We start from the raw sequence: 16,957 nt of genomic DNA, 5'->3' as shown, positions 1-16,957 counted from the left end.
TATGAAGACTGTGAACAGGTCTACAGTATATTTAATTATAAAACACAAGTAAGAACTTCTCTACTTATTAAAGGAAGGCAAAATACAAGTAGTAAGGATTTGACTTACTTGCTGAATTACATCTGGGTAAAGCATAGGAAGCCTTTCTGCGATGAGGGCCAGGCCACCCATACCAGCAAAAACTTGCAATGGAGACTGAATGGGACACACTTCAAGAAAGGATTCATCCAGCACAGCATCCATGCACTCTTCACCTGGTGTGACTGCTTCATCTTCAGTGCAAGGCCCCAACAAATCTGCATGTTCTATATACACACAGATTTTAAAAAAGGCAATTGCTCAGTGAAATTATATTATTAAATAAAAGGCCCTTGCACAGACACTGTTAATCTGGAATACCCAAGTAATTTTGGAACACAGGCTAAAGCAATCTGAAATAAAAAGCTTGCACAGTTTATTCTATTTTTAGGGTAGGAGTATGTGGCTCCTCTTTCAGTTAAACAGCAGTTATCCATCTCTGAAGAAGTAGGCAAAAAAGGAAGTAACTTTTGAACAAAATAATCAGTGGGCAAAAGGTATGGGTGACTCTAGAATACTTTGCCCATATGAATTATAATATCTATAAATAAATGTTTTTAATATGTGATCTATGTATATTGCACAAAGAACAGGTATGATGGAGGGGAAAAGAGAGGCATGCTTACACACTGAAGGGAAGGAGCAAAAAGGCAGAGGGGGTTGATAATGTGGAGTAGAGGATGGGTAACAACAGGGGAGAGGGTCAGAAAGGGGCAGTATCAAAGGAGCATGTGCAGGGGTTAGATGAGAATAACAAGCTTGCGATTTCATCAAATGTGACAGGAGAGAAGGCAGAAAGGGTAGAAGGAGGTGCAAGAGGAGGGAGAGGTGGAAGAGAGAGCCAGAGACACCAGAGCAGACGGCTTCAATTTTAGCACCGAAGGGGTGCTTAAGCAGAGAAAGAAGGGGGAAGAGGAGTTATTAGCAGGGCATCAAAGGTAGAGAAGAGCCACTTGGTGATTCCCAGAGTTCACGTGGATGAGAGGTATTGATTAATTAGGCTGACTGCAGAGGAGAAAGAGCGGAATGAGAAGTTAGGAAAACATGATGAAAACAGATAATTCAATGGATACCTTTTTCAGTGTGGAGGCGCTTGAACGAGTCTGTCTTTGAAAGGCTTGGATCTGAGATCACCTTGGAGCCCAGCTTAACTGCCAAGTCTATGGATCGGTATCCTTGAGGGAGTTTGCGGTCATACAGCAGAGTCAGAAGCTGGGCAAGGGTCATCTCGGGTGGCAGTGGCTGACCTACAGAACATTAACTAGTTAACAAACAACTTCAAAGAATGGTTTGTACGTTTAGAAGTTCAAATAATGCTTTGGATGCTCAACTGTGCTTAATGCAAACCATGGTCTTGGTGTGACGAGCTTTTGTCATTTCAAGCTTTCACATTTTTATTTCTTATAGTATTGACAATGCTTAGACTTTGGACTCTTTCCTCAGATTTTCAGCTAATTTTGAGAAACTTCTGGATTATAAAGCGAACACATTATTCGTCTGGATAAATATTTAGATGCTACAATATTGCCTTCATTTGTTTGCTAACTTTAAGATGCATATAGTACAACCTCCTGGGCAACAACCGCATACTAGCAGCTTACATAATACAGAATCCCAACCAGCAATATAAAACAAAGACAGAACAAAAACTATTTATAATGCCACAATTTGGGTGAATGGATAGATCCAGGACTTTATATGACTCAGAATGCTGGAAAATATGCTTTATCAGAAAATATGGAACATTACCTGGTAGCAGTTTATGGTACAGGTGAAAAACAGGAACACTAATAGTTTTGCTGGAAGTGTCGCCTCCAGTGGTGGAGTTGCCTACTTTATCTGCCATCACTCTCCCTCGTCTTGAGGGGGGGCGAGGGGGGGTAGAGGATACAGCCCTTTTTGACTGAGACTTCAAACCTGTAACAGAAATGAAGTAGCGTTCTAAAGGCATATTTAACAACACAGCTTGAATAAATGAGATTCTACCTGCATGAGAAATGCCCACAATTCATTCCGCATGGCACCATCTCATGTTTGAAGAACTTTTAACCTGTGTAGCAGCCCTGTGAATGCACTGCTTGCATGCCAAGGCAATTCTACCTGGGCGGCAGAGGGCTGTATGGATGGGAGCTGGTGCGAGGATTTAGAAACCTTTAAAACTAATGCAGAAACATGTGGAACCTTCCAAAGCTAAGTGTCACACCCAGTGTCCTATTCAATTCAGTTCCAATTCTTTAACACATACTATCATCTTTATTTCAGTGTGTTTACTCCTGCATTCCACTGTGTTGGCCAAGGAGTACAAAGGAACTGACATTACAGTGGTGCCCCGCAAGACGAATGCCTCGCAAGACGAAAAACCCGCTAGACGAAAGGGTTTTCCGTTTTTCGAGGCGCTTCGCAAGACGAATTTCCCTATGGGCTTGCTTCGCAAGACAAAAACGTCTTGCGAGTCTTGCGAGTTTTTTCCCTCCCCCCCCTTTTTCTAAGCCGCTAAGCAGCTAATAGCCGCTTAGCCGCTAAGTCGCTAATAGCCGCTAAGCCGCTAATAGCCCTAATAGGGATGCTTCGCAAGACGAAAAAACCACTAGACGAAGAGACTCGCGGAACGGATTATTTTCGTCTTGCGAGGCACCACTGTATATATTTTTAAACAACTTGGGAGTACATGTATTTAACTTGTTGCTGTTTTGAACTGAGCAACAATGACTACATTGTGGTGTGCTCTCAGCCCCTTTCTCCACCCCATCCCAAGCATACCCGATAACTTTACATCAAAGCTGAACAAGTAAACACATACCAGAGGCAACAACAACACTGTAATTGTCCTGAAACCCATTTTCTGCTTTAACTTTTTCTTTCTCTTCGTAGTTCTTTTTCTCCTTATCTTCTTTTTGTTCACTGATTAATTTTGCGGTTATGCTTGGGGTATCTGAAAAATAAAGATTACTGTATATGAAGAAATGTTAACCAGGATTTTCATTAGCTGACTACCTGTTCACTCAAGAGCAATTATCTGGTTTTCGCTTCTCTCATGGCTTCAAGCACTGAATGCCCCCAAAACGTTCCTATGAATTGTTCAATCCATATGTGCCTTGGGATATATGGAGTGTACCAATATGCCCTACAATGGCCTGACATTCACATATTGTGTGCACTGGAGCATATGTATGGAGAGGAGTGTCTAATGCACTTTAAACTGATCCATGTTATCTGCACATTTGTCCAATGTCTACATGCACTAGGATCTACACGTGTGAAGACAAAGTGGGGTGTGAACATGCATGAGAAGAGCAAGGTGGGCTGGTGTGATCTGAACTGATCTAACAATTGCAGCAACATCAATCATCATCATTGGAGGTCTGCTCCCAAATAAATGGGTGCAGCCTAAGGTATTTCCTCCCTGAATGCATCTCAGATGTTTTACATTTTAATTTTAAAAAAGATTGTAAATCACTGAGGAGTTCAATTGAAAGTTTTACTACAGTTTGTATACTGTATGTTTTATTGTTGTAAGCCACGCTGAGACCTACATGGTGAAAAATGGAATATAATTAAAAAAATTAAAATAAGGAATCCAACATCAAGCTAGGGTAAGCATTTGAGCTTGCCAGATTGAATTATCTCGCTTCTCCCCCAAGTGCTGTTCCAGGGTTTTTTAGGGGTTGCAGGGCAGCACAAGGGGGACAGCTCTGTTCTGCAAGTGGAAGTCCTTGCATAGGGCTTTCGCTGACAGACTCATTAGTTGAATCATAGAATGGTAGAGTTGGAAGGGACCGCAAGGGCCATCTGCTCCAACCCCCTTGAAATGGAGGAAACTTTTGCCCAACATGGGGCATACGTTTAGACAATGTTTCAACCCCATCAACTATATTCATTTTCTGCCCCTACATATATCATTAAATATCAAATCAAAATGTTTTTGTTTACTCAGGCTTTTGGTTTGTAATTTGTTTCATCCCAGGAGAGTTGATTGGCATTTTTGCTGCTGCTCAGTTGTGTGTTAATGTAACCTAACAATTTTACGTTCACTTATTTTAGATGGCTGTTTTAATTATTTCTGATATGAAATCTCCCTGTGCTTTGGACTGGGGAAAGGGTCGAGTATAAAACATCTAACAGGTAATAAGTAAAGTGTATGAAACTTACTTTCATTGGTATGGTTGATATCTAGGTCTAAACTTTCATTAAATAAAACAAAAAGGACATTAAAAAAATTAAGAATAATAAGCAACTTGCCTGACACTCGATCAAGAACCTCTGCCAGTGTTGTTGAGACTGGTAAAAGAAGAGTGCGGAACTTGTGTCCTGCCCCATACATTGGATGCTGAATTACATGGCTGGTTGCATTAATTCTACCTTTATACAACTAGAAGATAGAAAACATAAAATTATATCAAGCATTTAGAAATAAAACATAAATATTACTATTACTATAAATATTAAATATTACTATTACTAGTTTCAAGATGCTATAAACAAACATTTCTCGCTGTCAGCGATATAGGATGGCACTCAAGTAAGGTTTCTTAGAGTAGACCCATTGAAATTAGAAATATGACAAAGTTAGAGCCATCCATTTCAATGGATCTATGGGTCTATTCCAAGTAAATCTTAGCTGCCTGCCACCCAAAATAGCTTTTATTGCAATACAGTGGTACCTCTGGATGCAAACAGGATCCGTTCTGGAGCCCTGTTCGCATCCTGAAGCAAACGCAACCTGCGTTTGCGCATGCCGCGATTCGCCGCTTCCACGCATGACGTCATTTTGAGTGTCTGTGCATGCACGAGCGGCGAAAGCCAGAAGTAAAGCGATCCATTACTTCTGGGTCGCCACGGAGCGCAACCTGAAAACGCTCAACCTGAAGAACATTTAACCTATGACCGTACTAATGCTTTATAGAATGTGAGATTCAGGGTGATTTTAACAGCTTAGAAAAGTTTTTTCCGCTGTCAACTACAAAATAATTTTCACTGTGATATTATTCAAATACTTTATTTTGAACATATACTTCCAAGAAACCTGTATTTTTGTACTACAGTTGAAGGACTGTTTATCTGAAAGTGAGAAGGCGGCATCAGGATCTGCCCACTGAAAAAGAAACAACCTAGAAGATGGCCTCACAGTAGCCACTGGGCCAAGTAGGTCAAGTAATTAAAACAGAATAGATTTAATCAGTAACTGTGCTACAGCTAATGTTAAAAGACATTAGCATTTTGGCCTCATGAGGAGCTGGGTAACCAAGAGTCCCCTTGTAGTGTTTCTTTCAAATATTCAAACACCTTCTGCTGTAGGCCTATGAATCATTCTTGGTTACTGACACATATGCAGACACATAGTAGTAAGGTTTTCAAATTACTTCCCACTAATTTTTAAAAAATAACCAGTGCTTCTGTTAAAAACGCTTATAGCACAGAATTTCTAATAAAGCAAAAAGCTTAAACGCATGCAATACACCAGACTTAAAAGAAGAAAATCATCCCAGGGTTATTTTCATTATAATCAACATCAACCTACTATTATAAAAATATATTACTATTTATTAAAAAGTGCATCACTGTCTCTATGTCTTTGGGGCTGGAAAAACACTGTACATGTTTTGACATCAACTCCCACCGTTGGGGGTGTGATATCAAATCATCAAAAAAAACCCTCCAATATCTAGTTACATACAGATTGTTCCAGTCCTAGGTGGGGGCGCAGAGAGAAGTAACTTACTGGACAAGGTGACTGAAGGAACATTGTGACTTTTTCATCCTCTAGCATCAACTGCAAAAACAGCCTTCTAATGAATCCTGAAATATTTCCTGATGTTGGGAGGTTGCTTCTTTGAGGAGAGGAGTGGAAGAGTTCACAGAGAACCTAAGAAAGGAGGGGAGGAATCATTTGTTTGTTTATTAGAATATCAGAACATGTGAACAATACTTGTGCTCTTATTAACTGGCGAAACAACTTTCCCCTCTATTTGTCTTAAAGCTCACAGTGCTTCTACAGCTGCTAAAATGACACTAAGTATTAAAATGAAACACTTGGGGGCAGCAAACAGGTTTTTATGTCACAAAGACCAAGAACCAATTTATTTGTACAGTCGTACCTTGGATCCCCAGCGCCCTGGATCTCAGACGTTTGGGCTCCCAAACGCCGCAAAACTGGAAGTGATTGTTCCGGTTTGCAAACATTCTTTTGGAACCCAAATGTCCAACAGGGCTTCCATAGCTTCTGATTGGCTGCAGGAGGTTCCTGCAGCCAATCAGAAGCTGCACTTTGGTTTCCAAACATTTTGGAAGTCGAAGGACTTCTAGAACGGATTCCGTTCAACTTCCAAGGTACGACTTTACATACATGCCTTAATATGGGGTTTAACAATTGGCGGCCATGGAGGGGCATCATCTGCTGCCCCAGAGTCCATAGTCATTCATCCTTGACTCAAGAGTGCATGGAAGGGAGTGAGCAGAGTGTTCCAAGTCGGAATGAGTCAGAGAGCCCCAAAGAATGCACTCTCTTCATTTCACATCCTCAGCCCACTAGACTTAAAAGACCAATGTGATATTATTCATGCTTCTTCTAGCCTCGCTGGTATACTGTGCAAAATGAAGCAAGCCCTAGATGACGACTCTGGATTTCATTCCAAATTTTGTACAAGACAGCAAACAGCCAGACAAAAAACAAAGTTGAGTGCCCTGCAAGTGGTGCAGTGAGACAATTCTGAGGCACACTTCAACTTTGCAAACCATTCCCCTCCGGTCTGCATCTTCTTTTGATGTATATCAGGAAAAAGGGGGATACTGGCAGAGAAGATGATGAGGAATCATCCTGCTCCATCACACCTGATATCACCTATAAAGAATGGCTCACAGGCAACATTGTCAAATGGACCCTTAACCATTTGGCTAATAGTGAAGCAAGTAGGATAACGAAGAAAATAACATTTGTATTGACTAAGTTGTGGGCAGCTTGCAAAATACAAGAATGACCCCTCCCCACTATAATTAGAATAAAGTTTAAACATTAAAATCCCTTCCAGTGTCTGCCTAATCAGGAATACATTGCATCACCTTCAGAATGCCAGTGAATCTCTGAAGTGAAATGATCCCAAACTGTGGGGGCCACCAAAGAAAAGACTGGGTGTCAGGTCTTGCATTGACCGCACTCACCAAGTAAAAGGAGGTATTTCCTCATTTGCATGTAATAACAAACAGGCTCACGAGGAAACTATCTTCACAACGGCATCAGAAATTGCTGCTATCATGGAAGCTCTGTGTGCTGGGAGGAATCCATATTGCGAGGGACTTCCATGTTATAGTCCCCTATTACAGCAACCCTTGGCATGATGATTATAATGTCTGAACATTACATCAATGGCTATGTTTTAACTTTCTCTGGGGTTGTGGCTTGAAAGAGTTCAGATTTTTGATGGGGGCAGCATCGCACATTATCCAGCAGCAAAGGCATATAAACCCCAGCAAATCCAGTAGCTTCATTTTGAAAAGGAATCTAGTCGGTTCTACAACACACCCTAAAGACTCTGCTCTTATCATAGGCAAAACACAAAAGGAGGTCTGGATCCCCAAGGGAAGTCTCAGCCCCCACATACTCAGCCAGTCCTTCAAATCCAGCTAAACTGATCTTTTAATAAATATCAACTACTCAACATGTGAATTTGTTTATTACCTGAGCCATCAACCTCTGGTTATTAGGATGGCAAGAGATGCACTGCAAGAAGAACGCAACTGTGGCATTTTCAACTGCGGTCCTTTGCTGAGTCGTCAGTCCTGTTCCAGAAGCTGAAGAAAGTAAAGTTGACCTAGCACTAGTCTGCTGAGTCACCCCACCATGTCCACCAGAAGTAGCACCAGAATGGCAAAGGAGAAACAAAAGTGCTGTCCACAGTGGGTTGACTTCAGAGCCGCCCAGCCAGTCCTTCATAAGGTTGCTGTTTCCAACTTCTGTCAAAAACCTGAGAACAGGAGCAACTAAGTCGGCTGTGATGGGCATCTTGTTAAAGTGCTGCGGGACGTGGTGTCTTCTGAGCCTGTCTTGGGAACTGTCCGTTGACTGAGTGTTGCAGTCATAGGCAGAGGTATGGTTAAAGCAGAAACTCGCAAGGCTTCTTACAAGAAGAGAGGGCAAACCTGAGTCCAACAGCTGTTTAATAGCTTCAGGAGACTGAGACGAGGCAGCGAGGGTGGCCAGGTGAGACTCTGTTAGTGCAAGAGGTGCTTGTGCATTTTTAGAGTCATCTGTTAAAGATGAACTAAGGTCCTGCTTTTTGCTGTCATCTGTCATAGACAGTCTGTGTTGCAACTGCACAGGGGGAGGAGTAATACCCATCCAGCCCATGAGTAAGGAAAAATAGTTTGGGTGAATGTGGCACATTGAACAAAGCAGACTGTCAACAGCTTTCTTCAAAACCATATTGCAGGGAAGAGACATGGACCAATTAAAGAGAGACCTAAGGAAGAAGGGGAAAGTAATTAGAACATAACACGCACTCAATTCTCCTAGTTAACAAAAAAGAATCCTAAATATCACCCTGTTCAATATGGCAGACAGAAGCAGATATTGTCGGTCTCTAACTCCCATCGGCCCCAGCAGCATGGCCAATAGTCCAGAATGATGAGCCTTATATATAGCTCACCAACTAAAACTGCTCTCCATCCCCGATTTAAAACTTCCAATACAAGAAATGTATGAAATGAGCTGTCAAAGTCACTTAAAACATCTCATACAAAAAGAAGGAAGGTGAAAAGTGATAGTCAGTAGATCTGATTTCCTTTGTAGAATCTATTTTTGAAGAAGAAAGTATTGCATCATGTTAGTAGTATATAACCATGCACTGGTTTCTTAAGCACAAATAAAAAAAAATGTGGCTCACTATTGCTCTGTAGGACTAAGGCTTAAAGGTTTTAGAAATAAATATAGTTTGGAGATAGCGCAGGTGTTTAGTTAAGCTACTTACTCAAAGAGCTCTCTGTTCAGCAATGCTGGCAAGTCGTACTCGACAAGCAATTCATAGCTGTGCCATAAAATTGCTGCTACACAGTGCAAATGGGAAGGAGATGGCATCAGAAGACCATACTCTCTTGTAGAGCTGTTTGGACAGATATAGTTAATTCGGCCACTTTTTTTCATAGCAGCTACTCTTGCCGAATCACTGACCCACTTCAATAGGGCTTGAATTCTAGAAAATGGACACACATAATTTCAAGGTTAAACTTAGTCACACATTACACAGGCTCACGGTACAAGGAATAATGTGCTATGGAATAGAGAGAAAATGAAATGAATGGTAGGTGTGCATACTGAATATCAACCAGCAGACAAACTAAAAATAATTCCAACATGTCAGTCTAAGATCAAATGGGCAGTATTTTAACAAATTTCAGGTGACACTGACAATTCAGTATTTTCCCAGGGGGTCTGATTAACAGACATGGCAACTGCAAGTCATTAGCATAGGTATTTTTCTAAGGTAGATATGCCTAAATTAACTGCAAATAATTTGTCAATGGCTTCACTTATAGCATTAACAGGGGAAGTATTTGCAAATATCAAATATTCTGTCTTGTATGGCCATTTCACTTCCCCTCAAACTATAAACAGAAGCTTGTGCAAGGGGAAAAGGAGTCCAGGAATGGCTTAAGTCCGAAAAAATCAATTGCAACCTCACACACATCTAAAAGGCAGCTTGCTCTGGCTTCTGTTGGTTGGCTACCTTGGACTCTCAAAGATTTACACACTTATGTCCCTCTACGGTGTGTATATATAATACTAGTGTTGTGGAATTTAGTTGTATGCTTTATCCCATACACAAGGAAAACATCAGGCCGCTAGCACTGCCCCTACTTCCAAAAACCTTTTACCAGTCTCCACTGACATGCATACAAACTGGTAATGTCCAGATTACCGAGATCTGCATTTGTGGTCCCTTTGAGGGCATCACTGTAATAATCTCTGCAATCCATGATCCCCACATTTTGTGTGTGTGTGTGTGCTTGTGTGTATTAGAGACAATGCACATTGTTTACCTATCTTTCGTTCCAGGGTCCTGAGTAGTCCCAAGCTGATAGAGGATGTCAATGGTAGAGTCAGATGACAGGCCATTTAATCTCCCGAAAAGCAAGGGGCTATTCAAATCTTCTCACATAAAAGAAAAATAGATTTGTTAATGTCTTGAGGAACATGCGATTCACTATCTAACAAAGTGTTGTTTAATGGATTGAATAATAAAACAAACCTTAAACTTTTATCTTAACAATAGTAGTATAATTATCATCGATACAAAGAAAGGTAGCTGGACAACTTAACAAATTATCTTACACTGTTGAGAACTTTAAAATCACTTATTTTTAAACTACTAAACTAAATGCTTTTCATTATTCTGATACAGTTATTCATTTTTCTAAACAAGGAAAGGCTGTAAGACTCTTTATCAAGTCACCAGATTATTAAAAAAGGAAGCAGCCACATTCTTACCTGTAGGATCACTGCCTGATGCGGAACAGTTTCTTAAAAGAATGTCTATCAGTTTCAGGCCTATTCTGGTAGACTGAAGTCCAATTTTTACAAGCACTGCCTCAATGTTTGGAGAATGCATGCCACAGTATGGAGACATCAGTAGAGCAGCACACGTCTGCAAGAGGTTGGCAGTGGGTGCCGCGGCACTTGCCATCATTCCTTCTAAATCACTTATGTGAGTGAGGCAATGGTGCAACAACCTTAACCATCCAATGCTGGGAAAGCAAAGAAACCAAAACTTAATTAAAACAAGCTTTAAAATGGAAGGAAGGGTACTTTCAACTTCAGTGCTAACAGTGGAGAAGCTTTGCAATGCAGAAAATGACAACATGGATTCAAGAAAGCATACTAACTCCATGTAAGCCAATAACAGACCAAAAGAGAAAAATGAAAAGTACTTTATCCCAGATTGATCATGTCCTTTTAAACAATGAGAATAGCAACAACTTTTGTAAATGGCAAATAAAATGCTTTGGGTTCCAAGCTTAGAATCTGCCGGGCATGCTATGTTTATGGAAGGATCCCTGTGGAAAACTGTAAGGTCATCTTTGGCCTTGAAACAGTGGTACAGACAAGGTAACAGACAGGTGCAAGTAATGAGAGTATTGGAAATAAGCAGACAAAGAAACTGCTTTCTCATGAGGTCACCGTTTTACCCAGAAGTCTGAGCTCCCAATAGAACAATCTTTTTTGGACAAGGTCTACAAAAAGCAGACTCTTTGACAGTCACTGCAATTTTTTAAAAAAAGATTTGTTACGATTCAGTCTACAACAGATAGTACTGAACCTCTTGATGAACTGTTCCATGCTCTCAGGCCTGGCACCAGAAGGGCCCCAGGAGAGGCAGTGGCCTGTGGCCCAGATGCTCTGAGGGGCCAATGGGCCCACTGGCCACCCTCCCTGCTCCAGTACCCCAATGTAATGCACTGGGTGGGCAAAGAGGTCCTGCTGCTGCACTGGCAGCATGGTAATGGAGCCACTTCAACAGATGTGCTGGGGTAATGAAGCCACCTGGCGGGCTCAGGGCACTTAAGGTGGGGGCCTCTCCATCCTTCTTGAGGATGGAAGGGTAGCAGCTGTTCTCACTTCACTTAGGCAATGAAGGGGATACGTTCAAGTTCAGCTGAAAAAGTCCTGTGGGATCTGCTCTTTGCCCCAACCCCATGGCAGTTTCCTTTTCTCCTTCTTTCCCAATGCCACAGCACAGCTGGGATTTGTCTACAGGCCTGTGTCCTACCTCCCTCTGCCCCACCCCTAAGATGCCCAAAAGGGGGAGGGGCTTTTTCTTTTTTAAATAATATTTATTAACATTTTAAAGACTGCAAAAGAAAAACAAAGAATTAAACAAAACAATACAATACAAAAACAAAAACACCACACAACACCAACCCCCAAACATTAAATTAACAAAACCAAACAAACACAATTTAAAACACATCTAATAAGTTCAGTATCTTAACTTTCATTTACTTGTTTCAACGACCTCCTCACACCTCCCTTTTTGTATTCCACTTTAATTAACTGTTTCAGCAATTCCTTTCCATCTTCCTCTGTTTTCTATCCTGTAATTTATCTTAACATATTTTAACTTTATTTTCCCTTTAATACTCTAATAATCTATTTGTACTTAATTCCTTGTAACATTTCTACTAAAGCCATATAGCTCCTTCCAACATTTTTCTAACACTCATTAATTTTACAATATTTTTATAAATAGTCTTTAAACTTTTTCCAATCTTCTTCCACCGACTCTTCTCCCTGGTCCCGGATTCTGCCAGTCATATCCGCCAATTCCCTATAGTCCATCAACCTGGTGATCTTCTGTCCGATGCTCTTAACTCTTTTCCAAGTCCCTTCTGCGAGTCTTCTTCATATTTATACATGAACTTTACTTTGTCTTCCACTGATCTAATTTTCATTTTCCTTCCTTTGAGGCTAGAGAGTAGATCTCGGGGAAACTCCCACCTAAAGATGATTTTATTCCTTCTCGACAGGGCAACCAAATCTCCGTAGTTAAATCTAAGATCCGAAAGGTATTTCAGGACGTCTTTCAAAATTTCCACTCTTGACTGTTGTTCTTCTAAGTTCCTCTGGTATTTCCAACAGTCTCTTATTTTGTTCTTCTCTTTTTTCCCTCCTCTTCCAAGTCCGAGAGCCCTCACAGTTTTAATCTCTTCTTTACCCAAGTCCCGGTCCCAAAAGTCATCAAATTCCTGTGTAAGGAAATCTATCAAACTTTCCTTCTCCAGTTCAGGTAGGGCTCTGATCCTCGAAATCTGATTTTCTTTAAATTCAATCATAGCAGGCATCAACTTTTGGTCATCAAATTGCATCTGTAAGGCTGGGACTCTCTCTCTCTCCAATTGTGTTACTTTAGGTTCAACGGCAATAACTTTCTCCCTAGCCTTCTCCGCAGTTTGCCATGTCAAAGTAGATTCCTGTGTCAGTTTCTGAATAGTTTCTATATTGGTGTTCACTTTTTGTCCCAAATTGTCAATTTTGGTAGTTACCACATCCACCTTTTTGTGAAGCTGTTCCAGTGAGTCACTTATCTTACATAATACAACCACTAAGGCCTCTTCTGTCAACATTCTTAACCGATTCAAGGTCCACAGAAATTCACAGGTTTTTATCTTGCAGCTGGAAATTCCCCCAGCTCAACTCTTGTGACAGTTTCAAAAGCTTCCTCTAGAGGGAAACAGTTCCTCTAGAGGGAAACAGTTTCTATTTGTATTAGTCCTTTTAAACTCAATTCAAACAATAAAGTTTCAATTTTCTGTTACTTTTACTCCTTTGTAAACGCAGACGGAGACCATGGAAATAATGTATTCCTCTTATTTAACTAACTGTCAGTGAACATTCTAATCATGGTCAGTCCTGTTGGCAGCCTGTTTCCAGGATCGGAGCGGTGGTATATTAACTCTGTTCGCTCTCTCCTGCAGGTATACTCAGTCCAAAACTTTCCCCCCTCTTCTCCTGCCACCAAGGGGGGTTTAGTATTTTTTACTGATGGAAATTTAGTCCTTTACAATAGGCTTTCTGAGACTTCAGCTTGCATCCTCATTGTTTCAATCTATTTACAAAAGGGGAAGGTGGACTTTCTGTTTTAGACCTCCCCGTTTTGGCACCAAATTAAGACGTTTAAAAATCCAATTCTCTGCTCTACTCACGGGTAGTTGCTTTAAGATCAAATTGTCCACAGGAAAAAGTCAGCGCTCTCCGGCAACAGCTATGCGGCTTCGCTCCGTGGAAGAAGCAGTCAATTCAAAGCACCGCGCCGCTCACCCCACTTCGCTCCGGATCCTCGAAACCAGGTTTCCCCGCGAGTAGGGGAGGCACAAAAGGTGCCAGCCGAATCCCACGTTCACAGGCTTCACCCGCCTGTGATTTCTAGTGGGTCTCCGCCTTCGCCGTGGCGGCCAGACCCTAATTTCCACGAAGCAAATTCCTCCCGATCAGAGGAATTCCGCCATTACCGGAGGCGCTAACCCGGAAGTTGGCTTTCTCTTTCTTTTGTGCATATATAAACTTTCATTTCCTTCCTCTCTTCTCTCACATACTCATGTATGTGTGTGTCTGTGCGCGAGCATGCGCCTATAATGTAAAATCCAGCTGATTTGTTCTTCCTTTACCCAACCACCAGAAGTCACTAGACTTGCAGTCAGGTTGGGGGGGAAAGGGTGACAAAGAAGCCAAAGCAATTCATTCCACCCCTGCAGGTTAAAAGCATGAACAGGATTTCCATTACTGAGGTTGTATACCCTGAGCAAGTTTATTCAATTAGTAAAGCTTCTTGGGACGGTGTTGACATCCACATAAATGTACCCTGATAGGATTGTGGCAACTTTATAGTCTGATCCTTTTTATTTCACTTTGGGATTAAGTCTCCCCGGGTTCAATTTTTGCTTTTGTTGTTGTTTGTTTTTAAAAACCTACTGAAGGAGGAGGAGGAGGAGTTTGGATTTGATATCCCGCTTTATCACTACCTGAAGGAGTCGCAAAGCGGCTAACATTCTCCTTTCCCTTCCTTCCCCACAACAAACACTCTGTGAGGTGAGTGGGGCTGAGAGACTTCAGAGAAGTGTGACTGGCCCAAGGTCACCCAGCAGCTGCATGTGGAGGAGCGGAGACGCGAACCCGGTTCCCCAGATTATGAATCTACCTCTCTTAACCACTACACCACACTGGCTCTCTTAATTGAATACTCTTAATACTTAATTCAAGCATTTTAGAGTGTGCTCCCTAGAGTGTACTCCCAATCCTTCCTTTTGGGTTTGGCCCAATGGTCACACAATGTCAGGTAATGGACAGGTGGGTGTGGTTGGGGTCAAACCGCATCACAGAACAAAAGTTGAGGCCTTGTGTTCCTTACCACTGTCTTGGGGCTTCCTGCTGCATTTCCCATGCACATGCAGTTTCCCTCTTAGGACTGTGCTAGGCAGAGGCTTTGCTTTTTTGAATAGGAAATTGATTTTAAACATATATATGCACAGATTATTACATAAATTATTTTGCAGAGGTTGGTGTTTTAATGCAACGAAGAAAAACACAAGTGATATCTATGGAGTTGCAAAGCAGCGGAAAGTAGCTTCTATGTGTTTCTGGCCTACAACATTGCTGACATCTCATAACCTGGCGCATAACGGAGGAAACGCAAGGATACTGACCATACAGAGGGCCTTCTCGGTAGTGGCACCTACCCTGTGGAATGCCCTCCCATCAGATGTTAAAGAGATGAGTAATTATATAACATTTAGGAAACATCTGAAGGCAGCCCTGTATAGGGAAGCTTTTTAAAGGTTTAATGTTTGATTACGTTTTTATATATGCTGGGTACAAACAAGTTGTTGTTATTATACATACCTTGTTTTGGATACCTGGTCTTCAGAAGGAAGGAATGGATTGTTGACGGTTGCAGATGAAGTGTTACCAAAGGCAGTGAGCCCAAGTAATTTAATCTGAGATAGTCCCAACGTACTAGCATCTCGTGGGCGGTGAAGGCGAAGACAAACGGCGGAGGCAACTTCAGCTTTTACAAGCTGTATTTTTATGTACGTAAGACCACTTGTGATAACAGGCGTAGACAAAGGCAACATGTTCACCCCATCTGCACTAATTTCAACAGATACTGACGAAGGACATGCTGTAGAGACAGGCAGGCAAACCATACAGTTACTTAGATTTGTGTTATAAATTTGAAGGCATCAAGTTCATTACTTTTAAATGTTAAGTAAAATTATTCAACACGTAAAGCAATGTATGCTGCACACACTAGCACTACCTAAATAGTTGGTCAAATAACCAGAAGAGAGGCAACCCTGGACTTAATAAGAAGTGGCATCCAGGACCTGGGTGCAAAAGAGACCATTTGATTCTTACCTGTAAAAGAGATTTCTTATTGCATGTAGGAGATTGTTTTAAAATGGGCATTCTTTATTTAAAAAATAAAAATAAAATGGGCATTCTTGCTCCACCCAGTGGTACTAGGCTGTAATTTTTGCCTGTTACCACTAGGTGGAGCAAGAATACTGATTTTAAGATCATCTCCACAAGCATAAGTGAACATTAGTGTTGAACTGATTGGAAACAGGGACGACAGTGCTATCAAATTCAACAAATGGTTAAGTGAGCAATTGTCAAGGGAGTCCAACGTCAAAAGAAAAGAAGTACGAAAAAGAAGTGGGCTAGTGAAAATGATGAAAGGAAAAACCAAGAAGTCAAATAAATAAATAAATAAATAAATAAATAAGCCAAATCTCTCCAGAAAGCATGAGGATTATTCAAAACTACAGTCAACAGATGCTCAGCTAGAATGTATACTGCAGATCTGGAAAGCTACCACCAAGACTAAGAAGACCAAAAGGACTATGATCCAATGTTATCTAGTAAAGCTGATTGGTGGGCTAGTCAGAACATATGGAAGGAAGTACTTCTTCTCATGGCACATCTATGGAGTTCACTGCCATTTATCCATTTATATGGCTTTTAATGGGAAATAGCCTTATCCACAGTCCATAGATTTGTGCATCAAGGGTTAAGTGTCTAGTTTGCTATATGCTACCTCCAGGTCTCTGAATACCCGTGCAACTCCTGCTTGTAGGCGTTACATGGGCATCTGGCTGCCCACTGTGGGAAGCAGGATGCTGGGTGAGACAGGCCTTTGGTCTGATGCAGGAAGGCTTTTCTTATGTCATTTAACAATCCTGCTTAACAAATGGTAGCAAGTCACCCATTAAATAAAACATTTCTACAAGGCACAAGCATTCTATAGTAAACTACAGCACAGGTCTTAGCCAAACTAGTGTATTGAAAAGATCATCTAGTTGGTACAACATGCGACTTGCTGTTTTCTTTGCAACT

At 41.2% G+C, this 16,957-nt stretch overlaps 1 protein-coding gene across 9 annotated transcripts in view; it reads right to left on the bottom strand.

The window, feature by feature from the left end:
* BIRC6 (baculoviral IAP repeat containing 6) overlaps nucleotides 1-16,957 on the bottom strand; it is a 144,101-nt gene that overhangs the window by 50,019 nt on the left and 77,125 nt on the right. For all 9 annotated transcript variants that reach the window (XM_081857626.1, XM_081857627.1, XM_081857629.1 and 6 more), the window contains 11 exons: nucleotides 15,461-15,740; nucleotides 10,556-10,812; nucleotides 10,108-10,216; nucleotides 9,039-9,260; nucleotides 7,751-8,531; nucleotides 5,798-5,941; nucleotides 4,318-4,447; nucleotides 2,879-3,010; nucleotides 1,828-1,995; nucleotides 1,152-1,325; nucleotides 109-305 (listed from right to left, as the gene is read on the bottom strand). In XM_081857626.1, coding sequence (XP_081713752.1) covers nucleotides 109-305; nucleotides 1,152-1,325; nucleotides 1,828-1,995; nucleotides 2,879-3,010; nucleotides 4,318-4,447; nucleotides 5,798-5,941; nucleotides 7,751-8,531; nucleotides 9,039-9,260; nucleotides 10,108-10,216; nucleotides 10,556-10,812; nucleotides 15,461-15,740 — 2,594 coding nt within the window. The remainder of the gene's footprint in view (nucleotides 1-108; nucleotides 306-1,151; nucleotides 1,326-1,827; nucleotides 1,996-2,878; nucleotides 3,011-4,317; nucleotides 4,448-5,797; nucleotides 5,942-7,750; nucleotides 8,532-9,038; nucleotides 9,261-10,107; nucleotides 10,217-10,555; nucleotides 10,813-15,460; nucleotides 15,741-16,957) is intronic.

This window comes from Podarcis erhardii (genome assembly GCF_964252035.2).
Source record: "Podarcis erhardii genome assembly, chromosome: 3".
In the NCBI taxonomy this organism is placed as follows: Eukaryota; Metazoa; Chordata; class Lepidosauria; order Squamata; family Lacertidae; genus Podarcis; species Podarcis erhardii.
The sequence above is the reverse complement of the archived record's forward strand: the minus strand, read 5'-3'. Positions and strand labels throughout refer to the sequence as shown.